This window comes from Tiliqua scincoides, chromosome 3 (genome assembly GCF_035046505.1).
Source record: "Tiliqua scincoides isolate rTilSci1 chromosome 3, rTilSci1.hap2, whole genome shotgun sequence".
Classification (NCBI taxonomy): Eukaryota; Metazoa; Chordata; class Lepidosauria; order Squamata; family Scincidae; genus Tiliqua; species Tiliqua scincoides.
The window spans coordinates 88,027,764-88,053,189 of NC_089823.1; the positions used below are offsets into that span (position 1 = coordinate 88,027,764).

A 25,426-nucleotide genomic window follows, 5' to 3' on the forward strand; every position below is an offset into this window, starting at 1 on the left:
GCTTCTGTGCTTTCCAAGAACTTCTTGAGAAAGAGGTTACTTTCGCTTTTACTACTGGTAGTTAGTATGTGGTTCTGTCTCTGCATCCACTGGAGGTTTGCATTCAGAGTCTATTTTGGTTTAGTACAGGGGTCTCCAAACTTTTTGGCAAGAGGGCTGCATCAAATATCTGGTGTATTGTGGAGGGCCGGAAAAAGAATTTAAATATAAAATTTAAATAAATAAATTAGAGATGCAACTTAGATGAGTGAATAAATGAATGAATAGGCTCGTTCATTCCTTATCTCTGGCCCTCAGAACACCCTCCAGACACAATTAGAGCACAGTTATGGTCATGTTCAGTTGAGTGGATCAGAGGCTTTCAGGGGACAAGAGGTTGGCTGCAGGCTGGAAAGAGGCTTGCTGCGGGCTGCATCTGGCCCCTGGGCCGGGGTTTGGAGCCCCCTGGTTTAGTAGAATGATGTAACACAGGAGGGGATGCAGCAACTGTAAGAGAAGAGATTCTTCTCTGCCAGAGGAAACAGAACGTGTTAGTTGCAAATGGCCTGGGCTGCTTGTAATGCAGCATGCGGTTGTCCTGGGCAGATGTCCAAGAATAATAGTTTAGCTCAGCACTACTGTGGTGTCACTATTTGTTTGCGGATTTCTTGAGCCAAATAGTTGCTTTAGAAATTTATTTGTGCATGCTGCCTATAGGGGTAGCCTATATTGCAATTTATCACAATTCACATTGATAATGTGTTACTTTGTAGGCCTTCTTATTTACTGTATCTTATCAAATGTATCAGAATTTCTGTTTACCCAGCAGTTAGTTATTCCTTACCCAAAAGGTTGTCCTGCGTGTTGACAGCTTGTGCTTCTTGTCTGATTCTTTTGGTGAAGTTTTTTTCTTCCTTTTATGCTATTCTCATAGACACTACTTATACAATCAGTTCTGACCATGATGGCCCATGCCTTAGTGACATCACAACTGGATTACTGCAGCAGTTCTCAAACTCTCTGGGAGTTTGGGCAACTGTAAGTGCTTGCAGGGGAAGGGGTGACAATGGTGCTTCTCTGATTGGGCCACTGCTGGGTACAAAGGACTCTTTTTAAAATTTACCAGGGGGTGCCATGGTCCTCTGGAAAGTGCAGGGAGACCACGGCCCCTTCTGCGGGCCTTCCCTCTTTCCAAACTGCTCAAAAATGTGCTTGTGACCCACTTCTGGTTTTCGGACAATTGCAATTGGGTCATGATCACATTTTTAAGCAGTTTGGAGGCATGGGGAGGCTTGCAGAGTGGTCTGCAGGCTCCCCACACTCTCTGGGAGGCCATGGCAATCCCCAGTAAGTTTCTGAAAGAGCCTTTTTGTCCTTGGTGGCAGTGGAATTGTGGGAGCATCGTCACCTGAGTCCTTAAGATGGCAGCTACAGAGCTTCCCTGGCTGGAGAATCATGACACCCTCGTTTGAAAATCTCTGGATTATTGTATTGGGCCATTCATGGGATTACCATTGAAGACAATCCAGAAGTGCACACCAGAGCTCTTCTGGTTACCGGAGCTCAAAGGTTTGATTGCTGTTGGACCGCTTCTATGGTGGCCACACTGGCTGTTCATTCAATTCTAGAACCAATTCAAGTTGTTGGTATTGACCTTTGAAGTCCTTTATGGTTTCGGACCAGGTTACCTGAAGGACCATCTTCTCCTGTACATTATGGCCCTTCCTCTTAGATCATCTGAGGGGGCTCTTCTGGTTGACTCAGGTTAGGGCAGTGGTTCTCAAACTCTCAGGGAGAGTTTGAACCATAGTGAGTGTGGGGGGGGGCGGAGGAAGGCAGCGATGTGACCTGCTGGATTGTGCTGCTTTGGAGGGGCACAGGGGCTTGCTGCTACTTACCAGAGCGTACAGCAGTCTCCTGGGGGTACAGTGCACCTCCTTGCCAGCCTCCGCAGGATTCCTCACACTGCGTAGACCCTCAAAATTGCAATCGCGACCATTTCTGGTTTTGCATTCGCCAATGGGCCAGAGGCTCATTGGAGACTAGGGGTTCCCTGTGGACTGAATTGAGGGACCCCAAGGGTCGCAAATCTCCCCCAGGCTGGGGTTTCCCCACACCTGCCCTAGACCAGTAAGGTCATGACAAGCTGCACCTGCTAAACTTTGATCTGGCTACTCTACCTTCAGTCTAAATGCTGCAGCTCATCTTTGCGAGGAAGTCAGTTTAGATATAAAAACCACCGAAGTTTTAAATAAATAAGGGCGCAATCCTAACCTGTGCTGGAGTAGGCAAACCAGGAGGCTTGCGCTGCCTCCTCTGGAGGTGGCGCAAGTCCGAGAACAGCAGAGCAGCTGGAAGCTGCTCCGTTCTCTCCGGGGACGGGGGTTGGGATCCGGCATAACCACTTGGTCCCAGCCCCACCCCTGGCTCCCCGCACGGCCATCCCTGGGCCACCCATCGCCCGCCCTCCCCCTGCCCAGAAACGCCCTCTCCCGCCCCCTCCTCCCCACGCCTACTTTTGCTGCTTGTGCTGGCGTGAGCACGCCGACACAAGTGGTGGCGTGGGAGCTGCCGTGGAGGCTTCTGCCTGCCACCACAGCTCCCGCCCACAGAGGCGCAAACGTGCCTTATGGCACGTTTGTGACACTCCAGGGCGTCCTATGCTGGCATAACTGCTGGTTAGGATTGCACCCTAAGAAATCAATAACTCAGTACAGAAGCTTTTCTGTGCTGCCTGTTGGATGTTATATTCAATTCTGCTTTTTCCGCTGTTCCCACAATTTTAGATTTTGTAGTACCAAGAGCTTCAGAATGAGTGCACACCATATAAGAGGTTGATGGGGTTTGGCAGATGGGCTGAAAGAGAGAATCTTGGCAGAAAAAAAACTAACTTTTAGATGTTATACACAGCATTTTAATGCTAGCTGTTTATTATTTAATATTAGTCTTTATTGATCTTTTTAAAAATTGACAAATTAAAGATCAATAAGTTACCGGGCCCTGATGGCATCCACCCTAGAGTTATTAAGGAACTGAAGAATGAAGTTGCTGATCTCCTGACTAAAATATGCAACTTGTCCCTTAAAACGGCCATAGTACCAGAGGACTGAGGATAGCAAATGTCACATCAATCACCAAAAAAGGGAAGGAGAGGGGACCCAGGAAACTATAAGCCAGTTAGCTTAATGTCTGTTCCAGGTAAGATGGTGGAATGCCTCATCAAAGATGAAATTTTAAAACACATAGACGAACAAGTCTTACTGAGAGAGAATCAGCATGGTAAGGGTAAGTCTTGCCTCATGAACCTTTTAGAATTCTTTGAAAAGGTCAACAGGCATGTGAATGCAGGAGAACCTGTGGATATTATAGATCTTCAGATTTTCAGAAGGTGTTTGACACGGTCCCTCACCAAAGGCTGCTGAAAAAACTCCACAGTCAGGGAATTAGAGGACAGGTCCTCTCATAGATTAGGAACTAGTTGAGGACCAGGAAACAGAGAGTGGGTGTCACTGGGCAGTTTTCAAAATGAAGGAAGGTGAAAAGCAGTGTTCCCCAAGGATCTGTCCTGGGACCAGTGCTTTTCAACCTCTTCATAAATGACCTGGAGACAGGGTTAAGCAGTGAGGCGGCCATGTTTGTGGATGACACCAAGCATTTTTCAGAGGTGAAGACCAAAAGAGATTGTGAGGAGCTCCAGAAGGATCTCTCCAAACTGGGAGAATGGGCAGCAAAATGGCAGAAGTGTTTCAATGTAGGTAAGCGTAAAGTAATGCATTTTGGGACAAAAAAAAAAAATCAAAACTTCACATATAGGCTAATGGGTTCTGAGCTGGCTGTGAGGGATCAAGAGAAGGATTTTTGGGTGCTGGTGGGCAGCTTGATGACAGTGTTGACCCAATGTGCAGCAATGGTGAAGAAGGGTAATTCTATGCTTGGGATCATTAGAAAAAGGCATAGAGTATAAAACAGCTAATATTCTAATGCCCTTATACAAATCGATGGTAAGGCCACACTTGAAGTATTGTCTTCAGTTCTGGTCTCCACATCTCAAAAAGGATATAGTAAAAATGGAAAAGGTGCAGAAAAGAGCAACCAAAATGATTTGTGAGCTGGTGCACCTCCCTTACAAGGAAAGGCTACAGTGTTTGGGGCACTTCAGTCTAGAACAGGGGTCTCCAACCCTGGCCCAGGGGCCAGATGCGGCCCGTGGCGAGCCTCTATCCGGCCTGCAGCCACTCTCTTGTCCCCTGAAAGCCTCTGGGCCACTCAACTGAACATGACCAGAACTGTGCTCTGGTTGCATCTGGAGAGTATCTGGAGGCTGCATCTGGAGGGTGTTCTGAGGACCAGAGAGGTTGAATGAATGAGCCCATTCATTCATTTAGTCACTCTTCTAAGTTCCATCTCTAATTTTTTTAATTAAAACTTCATATTTAAATTTTTTTCCCAGCCCTCAACACCATACCAGATATTTGATGCGGCCCTCTGGCCAAAAGGTTTGGAGACTCCTCTAGAAAAAAGGTGCCTGAGGAGAGACATGACTGAGACATACAAAGATTGGCAGGGATGGATCAAGTGGTATGGGGAATGTTCTTTTCCCTCTCACACAACACCAGAGCCAGGGGACACTCACTAAAATTGAGTGTTGGGACAGTTAGGACAGACAAAAGAAAATACTCTTTATCCAGCATGTAGTTAGTCTGTGGAACTCCTTGCCATAGGATGTGGTGTTGGCATCTGGTCCGGGTACCTTTAAAAGGGGATTGGACAAATTTCTGGAGGAAAAGTCCATCATAGTTTACAAGCCATGATTGTGTGTGCAACCTCTGATTTTAGGCTGCTTCAGAATGCCAGATGGAAGGGATGGCACCGGCATGCAGGTTTCTCGTGGTTTTGTGTGCTCCCTGAGGCATCTGGTGGGCCACTGTGAGATACAGGAAGCTGGACTAGATGGGCCTTTGGCCTGATCCAGCGGGGCTCTTCTTATGTTCTCAGAAGTTACATGCTGAGTTGTTCGAGCTTATGGCTTCTGAGTTAACATACTATTGTGATTGGCAGCTGCACAATTTGGAGCATAGGCAGAGTTTCTTCAGAATCAGGAGTCATCCTTTGCAACATAATTTCTATTAATGTTCAAAGATCAGGATGCAGCTTGTAACTTACTGTGTGTCTCTTGTTCCATGACGAATCACAGCAGGAGAGCTTTCAGCCTGTCGGCGCAACTGCAATTCCTTCAAAGCACTCTTTCCACTGGCAAATATTTGCTGCTGGGCTAAGAAAAAAGCTCAGAGCCTTGACTACTCAAGTTGTCTTGGCCTGTCTCATCCTCCAAATCATTTATTTTCTTGTTTTTACTAACTACTAATTAGGCAGACAGAATTCATTTGGGGTGTAGATCTACAACGACTTGCACAGGAGGCCATCTGACTTCAGTGAACCTTGCACTTTAGGGCACAACTGCAAGCCTTCTGGGCTGATTAAAAAGATCTTCTCTTCTCAGCACCTGCGCTATCAAATTGATGGAATCTGCTTAGTCTTTTGTTTATTATTTGTAGTGCCAGGGCCAGTATATCCATGAGGTTGTCTGGTCTGTTACAAAGCAACAATAAACCCCAAATCGTGCTGAAGTTCAATCCTTTTTTTGGTTTTAGATGTCCTTAGTGAAAGACATCAGTTTCTTCAAAGCAACCACTTCAACCTGAAATTCAGTCTCTGCAAAATCGTATTATAGTAGCTGCCAACTATTGCTACTATTAAAGAAAGATTTTAATTTAGATGGCATTGTAAGGACTTTTCTGCCATGCTCTGGATAGGGCATGTTGTGAATTTGCAAAGCTTTAAAGACATATAAAGCACTTATGTAATAATATCCTGTTCAATGATTTGTTTACCATTGACTCTAGAAACCCCTTCCACAGATGAAGCTTCAAACATAGTTATAATAGCTGCCATGTGTCAGAATTATAATTACATAATCACACCAATCTTGGGCCAAGCGTGTAGAATAAGTCATTATTAGGACAGTAGTTGGCAACCTTCAGTCTTGAAAGACTATGGTATCGCACTCTGAAAGGTGGTTCTGGAACAGCGTCTAGTGTGGCTGAAAAGGCCGATTCGGGAGTGACAATCCCTTCCACACTGGGAGCAAGTGCAGTCTGTCCCTGGTCTGTCTCCCTGGCTATGGGCCTTCCTTCTTTGCCTCTTTGCCTCAGACTGTTGGCCAAGTGTCTCTTCAAACTGGGAAAGGTCATGTTGCACAGCCTGCCTCCAAGCGGGCCGCTCAGAGGCCAGGGTTTCCCACTTGTTGAGGTCCACTCCTAAGGCCTTCAGATCCCTCTTGCAGATGTCCTTGTATCGCAGCTGTGGTCTACCTGTAGGGCGCTTTCCTTGCACGAGTTCTCCATAGAGGAGATCCTTTGGGATCCGGCCATCATCCATTCTCACGACATGACCGAGCCAACGCAGAAGTCTCTGTTTCAGTAGTGCATACATGCTAGGGATTCCAGCACGTTCCAGGACTGTGTTGTTTGGAACTTTGTCCTGCCAGGTGATGCCGAGAATACGTCGGAGGCAGCGCATGTGGAAAGCATTCAGTTTCCTCTCCTGTTGTGAGTGAAGAGTCCATGACTCGCTGCAGTACAGAAGTGTACTCAGGACACAAGCTCTGTAGACCTGGATCTTGGTATGTTCCGTCAGCTTCTTGTTGGACCAGACTCTCTTTGTGAGTCTGGAAAACGTGGTAGCTGCTTTACCGATGTGTTTGTTTAGCTCGGTATAGAGAGAAAGAATGTCGGAGATCGTTGAGCCAAGGTACACAGAGTCATGGACAACCTCCAGTTCATGTGCAGAGATTGTAATGCAGGGAGGTGAGTCCACATCCTGAACCATGACCTGTGTTTTCTTCAGGCTGATTGTCAGTCCAAAATCTTGGCAGGCCTTGCTAAAACGATCCATGAGCTGCTGGAGATTTTTGGCAGAGTGGGTAGTGATAGCTGCATTGTCGGCAAAGAGGAAGTCACGCAGACATTTCAGCTGGACTTTGGACTTTGCTCTCAGTCTGGAGAGGTTGAAGAGCTTTCCATCTGATCTGGTCCGGAGACTGATCTGGTCCGGGGGCTTCTTGTAGTGGGGGATTCGATTATTAGAAACATAGAGAGGGGGGTTTGCGACGGATGTGAGGACCGCATGGTGACTTGCCTGCCTGGTGCGAAAGTTGCGGACATCACTTCTCGTCTAGACAGGCTAGTAGACAGTGCTGGGGGAGAGGTAGCGGCTGTGGTGCATGTCGGCACCAACGACGTGGGCAAGTGTAGCTGGGAGGTCCTGGAGGCCAAATTTAGGCTTTTAGGCAGGAAGCTGAAAGCCAGGACCTCAAAGGTAGCGTTCTCTGAAGTGCTACCTGTTCCACGCGCAGGGCCAGCTAGGCAGGCGGAGATCAGGGGTCTCAATGCGTGGATGAGACGGTGGTGTAGGGAGGAGGGGTTTAGATTCGTTAGGCACTGGGGAACGTTTTGGGACAAGCGGGGCCTGTACAAGAGGGACGGGCTCCATTTGAACCAGAATGGAACCAGACTGCTGGCGCATAACATTAAAAAGGTGGCAGAGCAGCTTTTAAACTGATCCCTGGGGGAAGGCCGACAGGAGCCGAGGGGCATCCGGTTCGGGACTCCTCATCCCTATGGGATGAGGATGGGGAGGTTAGAGAACAACAAGACAAAGGCAGGGTAGGAGAAGAAATTGGGAAAGGTAGGGTGATGGGATGTGATAGACGGTTTGGCACAATGAGAGGATGCGGGGACAAAGGAGCAAATAAGCAGCCCATCCTGGGGCATTCCGTGTATAAATGCTTTTATGCAAATGCCCGAAGTCTACGAGCAAAGGTGGGAGAACTGGAATGTCTGGTGACAAGGGAAAACATTGACATAGTGGGCATAACGGAAACCTGGTGGAATGCGGAGAATCAGTGGGATACTGCAATCCCGGGCTATAAACTCTACAGGAGGGACAGGCAGGGGCGTGTTGGAGGTGGGGTGGCCCTTTATGTTAAGGAAGGGATAGAATCCAGCAAAGTAGAGATTGAAGGTGGGTCCGACTCCACCGTAGAATCTCTGTGGGTTAAATTACCAGGCTTGTGCAGCGATGTAATACTGGGGGCGTGCTATCGTCCTCCAGACCAGAAATCTGATGGGGACCTTGAAATGAGGAAACAGATCAGGGAGGTGACAAGGAAGGACAGGGTTGTAATCATGGGGGACTTCAATTATCCTCATATTGACTGGGTCAATTTGTGTTCTGGTCACGATAAGGAAACCGGATTTCTTGACGTGCTAAATGACTGTGGCTTAGATCAGCTAGTCAAGGAGCCCACCAGAGGACAGGTGACTCTGGATTTAATTTTGTGCGGTACGCAGGACCTGGTTAGAGATGTAAACGTTACTGAGCCATTGGGGAACAGTGATCATGCTGCGATCCGTTTTGATGTGCACGTTGGGGGAAGAATACCAGGCAAATCTCTAACAAAAACCCTTGACTTCCGACGGGCGGACTTCCCTCAAATGAGGAGGCTGGTTAGAAGGAGGTTGAAAGGGAGGGTAAAAAGAGTCCAGTCTCTCCAGAGTGCATGGAGGCTGCTTAAAACAACAGTAATAGAGGCCCAGCAGAGGTGTATACCGCAAAGAAAGAAGGGTTCCACTAAATCCAGGAGAGTGCCCGCATGGCTAACCAGCCAAGTTAGAGAGGCTGTGAAGGGCAAGGAAGCTTCCTTCCGTAAATGGAAGTCTTGCCCTAATGAAGAGAATAAAAAGGAACATAAACTGTGGCAAAAGAAATGTAAGAAGGTGATAGGGGAGGCCAAGCGAGACTATGAGGAACGCATGGCCGGCAACATTAAGGGGAATAATAAAAGCTTCTTCAAATATGTTAGAAGCAGGAAACCCGCCAGAGAAGCGGTTGGCCCTCTGGATGGTGAGGGAGGGAAAGGGGAGATAAAAGGAGACTTAGAGATGGCAGAGAAATTAAATGAGTTCTTTGCATCTGTCTTCACGGCAGAAGACCTCGGGCAGATACCGCTGCCCGAACGGCCCGTCCTGACCGAGGAGTTAAGTCAGATAGAGGTTAAAAGAGAAGATGTTTCAGACCTCATTGATAAATTAAAGATCAATAAGTCACCGGGCCCTGATGGCATACACCCAAGGGTTATTAAGGAATTGAAGAATGAAGTTGCAGATCTCTTGATTAAGGTATGCAACTTGTCCCTCAAAACAGCCACGGTACCAGAAGATTGGAGGATAGCAAATGTCACGCCTATTTTTAAAAAGGGAAAGAGGGGGGACCCGGGAAACTATAGGCCGGTCAGCCTAACATCCATACCGGGTAAGATGGTGGAATGCCTCATCAAAGATAGGATCTCAAAACACATAGACGAACAGGCCTTGCTGAGGGAGAGTCAGCATGGCTTCTGTAAGGGTAAGTCTTGCCTCACAAACCTTATAGAATTCTTTGAAAAGGTCAACAGGCATGTGGATGCGGGAGAACCCGTGGACATTATATATCTGGACTTTCAGAAGGCGTTTGACACGGTCCCTCACCAAAGGCTACTGAAAAAACTCCACAGTCAGGGAATTAGAGGACAGGTCCTCTCGTGGATTGAGAACTGGTTGGAGGCCAGGAAGCAGAGAGTGGGTGTCAATGGGCAATTTTCACAATGGAGAGAGGTGAAAAGCGGTGTGCCCCAAGGATCTGTCCTGGGACCGGTGCTTTTCAACCTCTTCATAAATGACCTGGAGACAGGGTTGAGCAGTGAAGTGGCTAAGTTTGCAGACGACACCAAACTTTTCCGAGTGGTAAAGACCAGAAGTGATTGTGAGGAGCTCCAGAAGGATCTCTCCAGACTGGCAGAATGGGCAGCAAAATGGCAGATGCGCTTCAATGTCAGTAAGTGTAAAGTCATGCACATTGGGGCAAAAAATCAAAACTTTAGATATAGGCTGATGGGTTCTGAGCTGTCTGTGACAGATCAGGAGAGAGATCTTGGGGTGGTGGTGGACAGGTCGATGAAAGTGTCGACCCAATGTGCGGCGGCAGTGAAGAAGGCCAATTCTATGCTTGGGATCATTAGGAAGGGTATTGAGAACAAAACGGCTAATATTATAATGCCGTTGTACAAATCGATGGTAAGGCCACACCTGGAGTATTGTGTCCAGTTCTGGTCGCCGCATCTCAAAAAAGACATAGTGGAAATGGAGAAGGTGCAAAAGAGAGCGACTAAGCTGATTACGGGGCTGGGGCACCTTCCTTATGAGGAAAGGCTACGGCGTTTGGGCCTCTTCAGCCTAGAAAAGAGACGCTTGAGGGGGGACATGATTGAGACATACAAAATTATGCAGGGGATGGACAGAGTGGATAGGGAGATGCTCTTTACACTCTCACATAATACCAGAACCAGGGGACATCCACTAAAATTGAGTGTTGGGCGGGTTAGGACAGACAAAAGAAAATATTTCTTTACTCAGCGCGTGGTCAGTCTGTGGAACTCCTTGCCACAGGATGTGGTGCTGGCGTCTAGCCTAGACGCCTTTAAAAGTGGATTGGACGAGTTTCTGGAGGAAAAATCCATTATGGGGTACAAGCCATGATGTGTATGCGCAACCTCCTGATTTTAGGAATGGGTTAAGTCAGAATGCCAGATGTAGGGGAGAGCACCAGGATGAGGTCTCTTGTTATCTGGTGTGCTCCCTGGGGCATTTGGTGGGCCGCTGTGAGATACAGGAAGCTGGACTAGATGGGCCTATGGCCTGATCCAGTGGGGCTGTTCTTATGTTCTTATGTTCTTATGATAGATGCCTTCTGTTGTAGTTCCAAAGGCCTGCTTCAGCAGGACAGCAAAGAAGATCCCAAACAAGGTTGGTACAAGAACACAGCCCTGCTTCACGCCGCAGCACTTTTTAAAAACCATGCTTAATAAACAATGTTGTTTATTTTGGAAATTCCATCAATTCATATCTTCAGGGGAACAAGGCAGGGCAGTTAGTTTGCTGTGGGGAAAAAATAAAATGGAGTGCAAAAAAGAAAAGAAAAATACAGTAGTTTGGGAAAGTTTGCAAATGCATTTTTAACATAGTTGCTTGTGATCCATATATTGGCAACCTTCAGTCTCGAAAGACTATGGTATCGCGCTCTGAAAGATGGTTCTGGCACAGCGTCTAGTGTGGCTGAAAAGGCCAATCCGGGAGTGATCCATAATGGGTGAAATAATTGGGAGCAAGCAAAATATGTATTTTCCTGAATTAATGGCTAGACTATTTCCTCTTTGGTATGTCTTAAAGGAATATTGCGCATGATTTTTGTCATCAATATTTGAACATTATCTGAAACCTGCAGGGCAATTTAAGCTTCAAGATTCAGCAACATCTAAATGAGTTAAAACTCTATCTGTTAGTCTTTCCTTTAGAAAACTCTAAACAGATCATTCCAGCCAATAAACCATAATCCATGTTTTAAGTCTGTGACATTAGCATGATGGCATAAAGCTTCATTGTTAAATCTTTTAATATCATTTGTCATATGATGAATAATCAGAGTTTTAAAAAAGCAACTGAACTATCAGTCTGAAAGCCAGAGACTATTATCCTAATCATAAAAGCAGTCTAAAAGCAGAGAGTTAAACTTCTTGGTTTAGAAACTAAACTAAAAAGAAGGCTCAGTTAACGCTAAAAGGTCTGTGCTAATATTTATGACTGTGCAAGAAATGCCAAATGGCATTCAATGTGAGCATTTAACTTACACGTTAGCCAACATGTTCGCTTTTAATTTACATATTGGCTCCTCTTTCTCTCAAAGGGCCCTGGGATGATGGGAGGAAAGCTCAATAGTCTGTGGGAGGGGAAGAAGCTACCACTGAAGGACATGGTAGCAACAGGTCCTCTCCTCCTTCAGAAGATGGGAGGGAGAGAGGTTCAAGTTCCTGTCACCTGCCTGTGTTCCCTCCTTCCTGTTTACCATTAAATGCAGGACTGTGCTCCATCCCTGCCTCCCAAACCTGACACAGGCACTATGCAGCTTATTCACAGCCTTGTGTATTTGAAGATATTTAAGTATGACTCCAACTCTTATATTGTGTTAATTTCATTGCATACAAGAATCACTTTGCATAAGACTCTATGTTTTTTGGGGGGAAAAGGGAAATATCCTTCAAAATGCACCAAAAGAAGGTGATATAAACTTCTTGAGTGCCTTTTGCCTTGAAAAGACAGCTGGGAAATCTAGGTCTAACTAAAGTAGCCTTTGACCTGTGCTGATATGCCTCCATATGGCATATAAAACCACTGCTGGGCACCTGCAGCATCGCAAGGCATACACAATTGACAGTTTATGTATTGGGTGTCTGCCCTGACTATAAATGCTCAGGCTTCTGGCAGCTCATTTTCAAGGCATAACATGTTCCAGCAGTAATGTCTTTTTCTTAGAGCTTTGTGTGTGTGTATGTGTTTGTGCAGAGAGAAAACATAGGCTTCCAAGTGTACTCAGCTGAATGAAGTGCTGGATACAAGTAGATATGCAGCAATTTAAGTTTTAGAGGACTCTGTAGATTTTAGCAGTATTAAAACTCAGGAAAAGCAGCTTATGGCAGATCAGCATAAGAAAATGGCACGAAGAATCCTCAAAGCTAGCGAATAAGACTGTGTGAGCTGGGAAACGTAAACAGTGAATGCAGAGATGATATACACTGAATGGGCCAAGCTTTTTCCTGCTACTTTTACTTGAGTTACAATGTACTTTAAAGGTTATCAGGAGAACTCTGTGCCATTTCAGTCTGCCTCCAGGAAACAGTACAGGAAATATCTGTACTGGTCAGAAGTCCCAATTCTGTAATAGCATAAGTTCCAAGACAGCAGCAGAGCTAAAGAAACATCACAAATGTGGGGTGGAGAAAGAGCAGCTAACATTGCACCAGTTGTACTGCAGTGACACGTGGTGAGGTCCAGGCCCAGGGAGGTAAAGCCACATAGACACTCACTCTCTCCTCTTCCTCCCACTTAAGCTCAGTCTCCATCAGTACTTTCCTTGAAAGAAACCACACACTTTCACTCTCTCTCCCCCAACTGAAAATGGAAAAACCCCACCTCATCTTCTCCCACTCAGAGCAAAGGAGATCTCAGCAACACACCCCCTAAAGCAGTGGTTCCTATCCTGTGGTCCGTGAACCATAGAGTGGTCTGTAAGAGAAGTGGTCTGCAAGGTCTCAGGGGAAAAAAAATTGCCTTCAATCACCTCTAGTGTCTTGCCAAGCAAGAAATCTCCCATGGGCCACCAGAGTGGGTGGAGAATGGACCCCCTGCAGCCATAGCCACTGAAGTGTTAGCTGTAGCTGTGGACAGTCCATTCCCCATCCTCTTTGATAGTCCATGTGTGAGTATTTGAGAGATGGCTCCCCAGAGAGGGCAGTGACCGGATCAACGACAGCTGCATGTGGTCCATGAAATTTTCAGATTTTGCCTCAGTGGTCCACAGGCTCCTAAAGGTTTGGAACCACTGCCCTAAAGCAACTAGAAAATTGCCTCCCCTGGTGCTTTAGAGAGGACCAGTCTGTTGCATAGACTCCCTGCTTTTTTCATGGCTTTTATTGAACAAAACAGAGGTAACTCTTCCTGCTGCCTCCACAGAGCTTGCTGATGCATGCATCCTGCTTTTTTTTTTTTTTATTGGAAACCAGTTGACCTGTTGTTTTTCTTTTTTCTTTTTAATTGGATGCCAGCTATGATTGTAGCCTAACCTGCTGAGGCAAATCTTCCTTCTGCCTGTCCAGAGATTGCTGACGCAGACATCCAGTTGGTTTTTTATTGGAAGCCAGCCATGATTGTAGTGAATCAACTGCTGGCAGCTTTCCTGTGTGTTGTAATGTATGTGTGTGTAGTGCTTAACTCACAAACTCTGCTCAAGAAGACAAGAGCAGAGCAAAACGGCAAGGAACTCTTTGTATTTGTTTCATCCTTGGGCTTTGTTTTTTTCACTTGTTGGGCCTGGTGAGGCTCTGCCTCCCTTGACTGCACATCATTGCCGTGCTGCCACTTTCTTATTAAATATCAATGCAAGAAGTTGTACTAGAGGGAAGAACTTATTCTAGTGATCGAATTGGCAGGTTGGATGTAGTTCCCCCGTTTTACTAATTCTCCTGGAACTGGCTAGTCTTGTGCTAAAGACCTGATTGTTTATTGATATTAAGTTGTATTGGACCATTTTCTTCTTGGGGAGATAGGTGAAACTTCCCTTTCCAAAAAAACCCCCCACAACAACCCCATTTTACTAAATTCATGGGCAAATCCTTATGTTTTGAAGAAAATTTTTTTTCTTTGAAGTGATTCTGTGATTTGATTAATAGTTCAATGCAAATTTCAATGAGAATCAATTTTTGAAAATCATTTTTAAAAGGTCCTTATGGACTCTAGGCCTTTCTTCCATAATAGTTTCAAATGCTTTTAATGTTGTGGCATAAACAAATTTGTTAATTCCACCATCCAAGTTCAAAATTGCTTACAGCTTTTTTGAAGAATGATAAATTGCATATTTAACATTAAATGTATTTTAGAGTTCTATGCTATTGATTTGATCTGTTTTACCTGTTGTTCTACTGTTTGTTTCCTAAGAGCCTCACTACAGCGGATCGTGGCCTTGAGACCTGATTTTCACTATATTTCTGTGTGTGTGATTTATATGTTGGTTACAGTTACATGAGTATACTCCACCTTTGTACTTTTTTCTGTGGCCTATAGTTCATACTGTCAGAATTTGTTTGTGTTTAATATGAGCCCTTCAATGTGACCTGAACTTCAGTGTGGCCTGAACAAATTACGTGCAGGTATGCCAGCCTGGTAAACAGATAAGGTGTTGAGACTATGTCTAGATTGTGCCACGTTCAGCACTGAAAGTTGGATGAATGAAACTACCCCTTATTATGACAAGCTTATAGTGTGAATTTGCCCCCATCATAGTATTCAGGAATGTACAAAATTCTATTTTAGATACTCGAGTCTTGATAAGGTATGACAAAATTAAATTCAGATGACCAAAAATAACAAGCAATCTGATAGTATGCTGTGTTATCACATTCTTGTTGTTCGGTGCACATGTCTGCATTACAGTTTTCTGTGCTTTAATTTGCTGCTTCATAGGTATCAGCTAGATTTATTCATATTGTATAGGAAATGCAGATTTTAATTTCACTAGCAAAGTCATTGGATTCACCAGCTGTTATTTCCATTTTCTCATCATTTTTTTGGTTTTTTGCTTTTTGGTTTCAAGTCAACCATACAATCCATTTCTTTCATTTGGTTACTGTATATATGCTCCTTTTGGATTCCTGTCTCATAGGGAACTATACAATAACCTAGGGGTATCAAACATGAGGCCCACAGGCCAGTGGCGGCCCGTGGAATCTCTTTATCTGGGCCACATGATAATTGGGCTCTCCCAGTATTGCCCTTTTAGCAGCACTGCTTTTGCAGAAGCTCTGGGACGGAGAGATGGAAGGAGTCCTCAGAATGCAAGGATCACTGTGGGGGAGGGGCAGACCAAGAGACATGAGAGAGCGAGATGCTGGTGAGGCACTAGGAGAGCAGAATTATCATGCCGGCCATCCTATCAGCAGCGCCACTTCTGCTGAGGCATCACTTCACAGACCATCTCTCTGCTGCTGAGCTGCAAAGTGATCCCTCAGCAAAGCAGCACAGCTGAAAGGGTCGCCTACGTGACATTTGGGCTCTCCCATAGCTTAAAAATATGAATAAGATTTACACATTTTCTCTTTGTCATTTGCAGCTAATAAGTTTCAATGTGAGAAAAAAGTGCTTATTTCTGACCCTGCACATGCCCGATCTCTTCTGATCTCGGAAGCTAAGCAGGGTCAGGCCTGGTTAGTACTTGGATGGGAGACCGCCTGGGAATACCGGGTGCTGTAGGCTTATACCATAGTCTTTCGAGACTGAAGGTTGCCAACCATACCATGCAGCTTAATGACATCACTTCCTTCTTAATGGTGTCACTTTCTGCCCCCAACAGGTACATAAACGCTGTTCAGCCCACTGTATGAAATAAGTTTGACACCCCTGCTCTAGCCCTTATACTTGTCGTCTTTTCAACTTTTGAATAGCTTCTGAATAATTCTGAATTTATCTGAAGTCTGACATGCTCATTAATTAAACATGCTCATGTTTAATTTGAAATGCTAAACAAAGACTAGAATTAGCATTAGCAAATGCTCAACATGATTCCTATTCCAGTGAATATTTGTGAATATTTTAAACTCATCTTTATGTTTTCTGTATCCCTCTCTGTTGTGTTTTCCATGAATGGAATAATAATCCCATCTAACAAAAATATTATTCTGGGAATCTTACAAAATTATGACCAAAGGTATTTAAAATGTAACATAAAACATTGTTATAAGGTATTTTTAAAAGATAAAAAATCTGTCCTAACATCATAATAATTTTTATACATCCTCATTTTAATTAGTTTTTCAAAGTCCTTATGAAAAGGAAGGTCTAACTCTTAAAATATTTCCTAAAAGGCTTATACCAAATGGGCAACATATTGCAGAGTTGGGACCATTAGCAAATAGAACTATAAGCAAACCACAAGATGTGGTGATAACTGATGACTTCTATATGCCTTTATCCTGTGCTTCTGGATTTCCCAGTGGCATCTGATTGGCCAGCATAAGAAACAGCATACTGGACTAGATGGGCCTTTGGTCTGATCTAGCAAGGCTCTTTTTAAGCTCATGCCACAACAGATGTAATTACTGTAGTCAAAGGAATTTGAAGAAATTCTTAAATGCTGATATGAAGAGTCCTTGATCCAGGCTGTGTAGAGCCTTAAAGGTAAAAACCAACACTTTAAACTGGGTCTGAAGCTAACTAGAAGTTATTACAGCTCAGCTAGAGCAGGTCAAATAACTTTTTGTTTCTGTATTCTCATCAGCAAGGGTGTTCCAGTCTTGTACTAGGGCAGTGGTTCTCAAGTTGTGGGTCTGGGACCCACCAGTGGATCATGACCCTGATGCCGTGAGCCAAGAGCTGTCACTAGACTCTGGCCAAAGTAGTAGCACTCAGGGACACAAACCTCACACTGCCTTTAGACAAGTCAAAGGCAACAACCCAATTTTGGTGGTCTATGAAACTGACAGGGCAGTGTAGGTTATGTGCATCAAGGGTTAAACAAGATGCTTCTAGGGAGAACACTGCTGCCCAATCATAGCCACATCCTTTGGCATTTATAAATAAGGCAGCCACCTTTAGGACCTCTGAAATGTTTGAGAATCATTGTATTAGGGCAGGGGTGCCCAAACCCCGGCCCTGGGGCCACATGCGGCCCTCAAGGCTTCTCAATGTGGCCCTCAGGGAGCCCCCAGTCTCCAATGAGCCTCTGGCCTTCCAGAGATTTGTTGAAGCCCGCACTGGCCCGATGCAACTGCTCTCAGCGTGAGGGTGACTGTTTGACCTCTCATGTGAGCTGTGGGATGAGGGCTCCCTCCACTGCTTGCTGTTTCATGTCTGTGATGCAGCAGAGGCAGCAAAGGAAGGCCAGCCTTGCTTTGTGCAAGGCCTTTTATAGGCCTTGAGCTATTGCAAGACCTTCATTCATTCATATAAGTTCATCTTTAATAAATTCATTTATGTAAACTTATGCAAATTTATTCAAATTTTAAATGTAAATTAATTCTTTTTTCCCCCTGGCCCCCGACACAGTGTCAGAGAGATGATGTAGCCCTCCAGCCAAAAACTTTGTTCACCCCTATATTAGGGCATCCTCAGACAGAATGCATTTCAATAATTAATCCTATTGGTTACAGGAGCATCATGGAAAACTATTGCCAGCTCCCTGGATCTAAAGAAAGTTGTCATCTTCACATTCGATAAGTCTGGTTGAAACCATCTCCCTCACTTTTTGTCTTGTCAGGACCTGAAGTTGGGAAATGGTGGCAGTTCTAGACGAGCCCTGGTTCAAGTCCTATGGGATGTGACAGGATGACATGGAAAATCCTATTGTGTGAATGAGTAAAGATATATCTGGAAATGTGCAAGGGATGGTTACTTCCCTGTTCAAAGAACATGCTTACAGAGTTTGGAGGCCAAAAAGCAATGTAAAGTAGTGGGCTGAAGTAGTGGGAGATTGCTATGCTATTTGTGCCTTTCTTACAAGGTTACTACAATATTTAGTGCCTGTTCTGTTTAGAAAAAGAGTACAAATTTCAACAAAATGAAGTCAGCAGGATTTTCCAAATGTGCAGAGCAAAACCTGGCTTTTAATTTTTCTCTCTTGAGATCAATTCTTTCTTCTCCCCCCTCCCCCACCCTCAATGTGGGGGTTATTGCTGACAGCAGCTGCATGGAAAATCTGGGCAAAGGCTCAAGAGACTGAAAACCAGAAGTAATTCTTGTAATTTTAGCAATCAGAACAAAATGGGATTATAGGTTTTGTTCAGTGATTTCAATTCCATAGTAACTACCATGTATGGTAACTAGTGTGTAAGCACACAGTCATTCTTATGCAAATCTAAGCTATTTGGAAACCCATAGCAATTTTGATGTTACAAATACATTCAGAATCAGATAGAGCTTTTGCCACCTGCAGTATCTGGCACAACAGGTGTTCAAAGTTACAAGGCGTTCAGGACAACCCCCTAAAGGCAGGAACAAATTGGTCTGCCAGGGGGAAATGAGAAGGAAAGGGGATGCTTGAGGTGAACATGTTGGGATTCTTATAATCTGACATGTACACTCAGATGTTTGTATTAGATAAGAAAATTAAGATGCCAAAGAGTGGACCTCCCATATTTTGTTTCAGGTCAGTTCACAAACGGTAAAATTTTTTGTCGTTAGTATATGAAAAGCTGGTAATGAAGTGGACCAATTGTGGCTTTCATTGTTTTTTAATCCTTTATCTGACATTTCCCACACTAGTCCCACATGCAGGTTTGCAGCTCCAAACCTGCTCTTTCCTATTCTCAGATTATACATTTGAGAATAGTTTGAGGTTCTGTGGGTACACGTAAGCGAGAATGAGAAAGAATTCTTGTTTCGAATAGTGGTCTCTCAATTCTGGAATACCTTCCCAGTGAAGATTTTTGAAATAAAAAAGCATTCTAAACTTTGTGTAAAAGACAACAATGTGTAATTACGCATTTTAAAACGGACTTTATATTAATGATGTGTTAGCTCATTGTTTCTAATTAATCTTATTTTAATATCTGAGTTTTGCCATTATCATGTTGTATTTTTATTGCTTAAGTTATTCTGAGTGCTCTTGGAGCACAAGGGTGGAATATGTTATTACTCAGTGTTATTTTATTATTGATTTTATGTTTTATTTATTTTTTTACATAGTGATAGGTGCCTTGGGTCCCTCTGCCTTGGGGGAAAGGTGTGGTATAAATAAATACCAGTTTAAATAAATAAAAATATACGTATGGTGAAATAATAAAAGTGCTTGTGAAAGACTTCATGATAGAATCGAATCTGGCCAGCAGTACATTTGTACATTGTACATTTGTTTCATACTACCACCATCATCACTCGAAAATTCAAATACTGCTTAGTAATTAGATTATTTGAGTTGTAATTTTGTGAGAAGGTAAAGCACATTGCCAGTCAGAAGGCGGGAACTGACATGTGAGATAAGGAAATGGAATAGCCTTCTATTTAAAAGTCAATCCATGTTTTAACTGAGTTAAAAAGAACAAAGAAGCTGTACTTAGCAATAAAAAAGAAATAAAAGATAAAGTTGATTAATGATTAAGTGACAAGCAACTGCATTCTCCTTTTAGAATCTGAAGTTTTTGAAATTAATTGTAATTATGAAATAATTTTCAAGTCCAATTTGAACTTCTCTGGGGGAACTGACCTGTGACATATTAATGTAGCCTTAATCACATGAACAAATTGTTCAGAAACATTTCTCTGCTCTTAAAAGAGACAGAGACTTGGCTTTTGTCATGGGCAGTACAATCCTAACTTGCGCTGGAACAGGCAGGCTGGCGGGCCTGCGCTGCATCCAGTGCATATTTGTGGCTGGCTGAGGCTCGGACGAGGCACAGGGAAAAAATTCCCCTTATCTCAGGAAGAGCCACAGCAGCCTCAATGGGTCTACTTGGATCTGCACCACCTGAAGACGTGGTGCAGATCCGAGCAGAACGGAGCAGCCTGGAACTGCTCCACGCTGCTCTGCATTGCCCTGGAACAGGGCTAGAATTTGGCATAACTGCCAGATCCTGCCCTGACTCCAGTTCCCCACCCTCCCACCCACAGGCCTGCCCAATACCTGTCCTTCCCCACCCCAGAAGCCTCCTCCCTGCCCTCCCCACACACCCCCAGACCCCTGCAGCGACCAAGCTCAGCCAGTGCGGACCTAACTGACCTCATTGGCACGGAGGCTGGTTGCAGCCTCCGCAGGCCAGTATGTGACCCTGTGCTGGCCCAGCCGACGCATGAGGAGGTGCAAATGTGCTTTACAGCACATTTTCAACCCTCCCAGGTCAATGTAAGGAACTCGCGCCAGCCAAGCACTCCTTTAGGATTACGCTCTAAGAGACAAATCACATACAATCACCTTTATGGTCTAATGGCCAGATCCCTATCTGGAACTTGAGTTGCCAGAACTCATGGGATGGGTATGAGGAGAGGGAGAAAAAGGGTGGGTTCATCGGATTGGGATCATTCTGGTAGTGTTGCATTCCTTTTGGCCTGCCCTTTGCAACGGACCAAGGCACGGTTGCCTACTCACGAAGATATGCGCACTGTGGCTCAGTTTCAGTTACACTTTCCATAGGGCTGCAGGCATTTTCCTTGACAGCTTCTGAGCATGCTTGAAAGACTCTATAGTCAGTTAAAGCAGCAGAGCTCTGAGGGAGTCAGGGGCTTAGAAACACAGTCAGAAGCACTTGGGACGATCCACAGTTGTTCCACAGCCACTTTAATAGGTACATGGCGGTGTTACTTCCTTAATTGAGCAGGATGTCGTGTTTTGTCATTTTATAAGCCCAACTTCATATTTATGGTGGTGTTATTTCACAAATGCCATTTTAAACTGCCCCAGTACTAGGTAATAAAAGAGAATACTCCTGCCCCTTGGTTCCCCTCAAGAACTTCTGAGACCTATGCTGCGGCACAGGGCTCTGGAAACTAGGAAGATAATTAACCTCTTCCAGTTCTCTTTCTCTACCTCCTTCCAACCTGTGACTCCCTTATGGAACTGTAACAAACTGCAGTTCAGTGCCTTCTAAGCAGCCTTACGAAACTACTGATTGCTTTCCTCAGGGGAAGGTGCCTTAGCTCCCCTTAGCTCCCAAGGGAATAAATGAATCCTTTTATTATAATAAAGCGAATTGCTTTATTCGCTTGAATTCCTTCCCCAATCCTTCTCTGGGAGCTTAAAGAATCAGGGCAGTTTAGCTTTGCAGTTCCTGCAACACTTTGCTTATAGATCAGCAGGGCAAAATAGGAAGTCCAAGCCAATAACCTTTATTGGCATACATATAATAATACATATGGCAACAGCCAGTTACAAGGGAGAACATAGATAGACACAGAGTAATGTGAAAACAAAAATTAGTACAATAAAATAAGGTACGAAACATTATCAGTAGTAAGCATAGCAGATAAACTAGGTGCACTTAGAGGACACTGAGACTAAGAATTTAGAGACCAGCAATAGGAAATCCTCCTTTAAAGGAAGATAATGTGACAGCTTCTGGGCTGCACCAGGCTACACCTAGCAAATGCTAATGTAATGGAAATTAGGGGAGCATTGGCCCTTGGGAAAGGTGATTTTTCTCAGGAGAGGGAACAATTGGTGCTGATCAAAGGGGGATTAAGCCTAATGCAGTCTCAGGTCAGCTCCCAGGGAATGAAAATGTCTGGTTTATAATTTCATTATATCAGATTCTTGATGCATAAACTGCTGTTTTTGAAGGGTGTGAATTCCTGAGAACTCCTCTGCTTTCCTATTGATCAACAGTGTTTTGCATCCATTTTCAGCTGTTGTTCCTCCTGTCTTCTGTTGCTTTGGTGCATTTGTGTGCCAGGCAGACATTGCTACATCCTTTTTATCAGTTCCATTCCAGTGAGCTGATGTGTATTATTAACAGTATTTATATATGAATACACATTTAACTTTTTTAAGAAAACCCTTTGCTGTGTGGGTGGGCTGGGGTGCAAAGCCTGCCAGAAGTGTTCAGAGCCTGCACACTGCAAACACTGCCTTAGCACCTCTCCCAGCAGGTCCAGGCACCAAGCAGGTTCCTGTTTTCCCTGGTTTGTCTTATGTAGGACAGGACTGGGCAAGGAGAGCCCCTGCCTTGATAAAGTGGTAGAGGGGTTGCACTCTTCTTAGGGATTATCAACCTACTTTGAAATCCAACAAAGCTCACATTCCCAGAATGTCAAATTTCTGCATCAGAGATCAAATTTGACGCATGCATGTTGTACAGCAGCCCCAGGAATGTGTGGAATACACAAAGTCTGTACTCTAAACCAGTTGTGGGAAAACTTTCAACTTTAGGGATCCTGGACCTTTAACAAATGTATAGAAGAGGGAATTTCAGCAGGTGCAGCTTGTCATCTCCCAGATGATAAGCTGCACCTGCTGAAATTCTCTCTCCTACACAATTGTTAAAGGTCCAGGATCCCTAAAGTTGAAAGTTTGCCCACCCCTACTCTAAACAGTGAAATATTTTGTTTATGTAATGCGTGGTTATGCCAATTACATAATACATAAACAGTATTTGTGAGCAGCAGATATGTTCACAAAAATGCTGTTTCCCTGTCATGGAATGCAATGAATTAATCCTTTTTTTAACAGTTTTTAAAAATCTTTTTTTTTAAGTCTGAAGCTGTTGGGAGTCTTCAAACTTCAGCAGAATCTGATGAAACGTAATACTGTATATGCATTTTACCTCTGTATCGCAGCTTTTTTTCTGAATTGGACCTGATGTCTGAGGAAGCTTTAAAAGTTACTTTGGTAATTGCTCCCTCTAAAACACTAGTGTGCAAACACTGATTTTTTTAAGGATTTGAATCTCTGAATGCTTCTCAGGCTAAGCTTTGGGATTTTCTTATTAAACTGTTTCTGCCCAATGTTGCATGTACTCAATAGGATGTACACCTGTGGGGTGGGTATAAATAGAAACTGGTAGGTACCTGCAGGACTATGTCATTCACCTTTCTAAGCGTATCTACAATGTTGTGCAAAGCATGAAAGGCACAATCAAGGCACGTAGTGTCAGGCATTTCAGTGCTGCCATGGTCCCCTAATTTTTATGAACACCAACCTCCCAAGTGAGTGTTCTTCTGCCACACACACAGGGGCCCTCTTTTCTGATCAAGGCAGAACTCAGGATAGGTTGCGATTTTTCTTTTAACAGATATCTGCTTTCTCTCTGATTCTTTGGGACAATGGCACAAATTGATGTTGTTCTCCTTAGAATAAGTGGGAATCATGATTTTAATGTACAATGAACTCTATAACAAAAATGTATAAGACTTTTCAAATACCGCTAAAATGACATCACTCTTAAAATTAGAGATAATTCATGACTGAGGTTGGGCAAATGCACTAGTATCTCATAGCACACTCCTATGTGTGTCTAGTCAGAGTATCACAAAAATTATTTGCACAATTGAGCAAAGAAAAGATCAGGCAGCCAAATCCAACCTAAATCCCCATGTGTGAAAACAGTAGCGCCAGCACAGGAAGCGCTGCGTTCTGCAAGAGATTTCTGTCTGCTGGAGGTCTCCTTTGGATAAGGAGAAATTTGTCTCTTTGTCCAAGGGTAATCCCCAGCAGCCACAATGGGACAACTTGGACCTGTACCAGCTAAATCACTGGGACAAGTCAGTGCAGGCAGATCAGGCAGAAAGGGCCTTGGGATTCGATACGTGCTAGTGCTGCCCATCCTGTCCCCTTCTGGGCCCGATGTGCCCACTCCCACCCCATCTCCTCCCTGTTCTGCCCTCTCCCCCATCATCCCCTCCCTGCCTCCTCCACCCTTCTGCTGGACATATCTGCTCTGCCAGGCACTTGCCACTCCTCTGGTGCTAGCAGGAAGGGCCTTGTGCCATCACAAAGCACTATACAATGCTTTTTCGGCAACAGGCATAGGCGTTCTGCCTGTGCAGGCCCTCTATAGGATTGGACCCTTAGTCAAGACCAGTCCCATTAAAATAAATTATTGTTTTTAGCAAAAATTAGTCATGACGAACTTTTGCTGGATTTTGCCCATTTTTTTTCCTATCAGGGTGGGTTGGTGTGGTGCAATTGCACAAGGTAAACTCTGTAAAAGTGGAATGTATTCATCAGTTCCTTAGCTACAATACCAGGCTGGGCACACCTTTATATTCTGAAGTTATGTGAATGCACTAATATTTTGGGTTTGGCTTAGTTTAAAATTTCAGCAAGCAAATGTTGTGTCCTCACTGATCTCTCCGTGTTTTTATTTTCAGGTTGGGTTTCCCCATGATGATCATGTCCTGTATCATTGGAATGTGCTATCTCCTTGTTGCTCACGTTGTACTGGGTTGGACCTAATGATGTTTACATGAATTTTACACACACAACAAACAAGGTGTATATACAAAAGACCAAAAGACACTTCCATCTTTTTCAGAGTAGTTTTTAGAAAGCTGTATCAACACAAAAAACAGTTTGAAACACACAAACACACTGTTACCCCAGTCCAGCTTTCTGCTTCAAACATAGGAACTGGGATGCCTGCCAGGCTTTCTCGCCATGGAAAAGATGTTCTCATTCATTTCAGTGGAGAAAGCCAACCTGTGTACATATTGCTTGTCAGGGGATTGTTTCCTTTCCTGAAATGAATAGGGACCCCTGTGAATACAAGAAATATGTGTTCATATCTGAGTGCACATGAAGATCAGTTGAGTTTAATGACTGGGAACCAAACTGCTGAGATTCATGATCAAAATAATCACATGGGATATTTTTTTTGATGGGCTGTATCATTTCAATCTGCAGGTGGGGAATTGTGATTTTAATGCTCTACAATACAAAAACTAACATGTCAAGACTAGAACTCTTTCCCTTCACATGATGGTTTTGTGTGTACAGGGAGACTTTTTTTTTTTTTTTTACAATAAGGGTGAACCATTCAAACACAATCCTTTCTCCTACAGTCTCAAACGGCATAACCAAGCAAAGCTGGGCCATGCGATTGTTCAAATACTGTGTTTCAGTCAATGGCATATCCCATGTTACCCAGTCACTTTACAGAATTGAGTATTGTGATTAAAGCTCCCAAACTGCCTTGTTGAGATATTAAGAATTCAGAACCTAGCTTAATGTTCTCTAGGTTCAAATTTAGGCTCAAAAGCAATGATATGGGGGAGTGACCCCTCAGCCCTTTAATTCTTTATTTTAAAATGTCATTCACTACTAT

At 44.0% G+C, this 25,426-nt stretch overlaps 1 protein-coding gene and 1 pseudogene across 1 annotated transcript in view; both read left to right on the forward strand.

Annotated features, from left to right (window-relative positions):
• Positions 1-24,558, forward strand: part of OCA2 (OCA2 melanosomal transmembrane protein) — a 173,540-nt gene extending 148,982 nt beyond the window's left edge. Inside the window, exon 23 of the mRNA XM_066621921.1 lies at positions 24,474-24,558. Within this exon, the coding sequence (XP_066478018.1) occupies positions 24,474-24,558 (85 nt within the window). The remainder of the gene's footprint in view (positions 1-24,473) is intronic.
• LOC136647173 (5S ribosomal RNA) lies at positions 15,821-15,935 on the forward strand (annotated as a pseudogene).
• Positions 24,559-25,426: the final 868 nt, after the last annotated feature.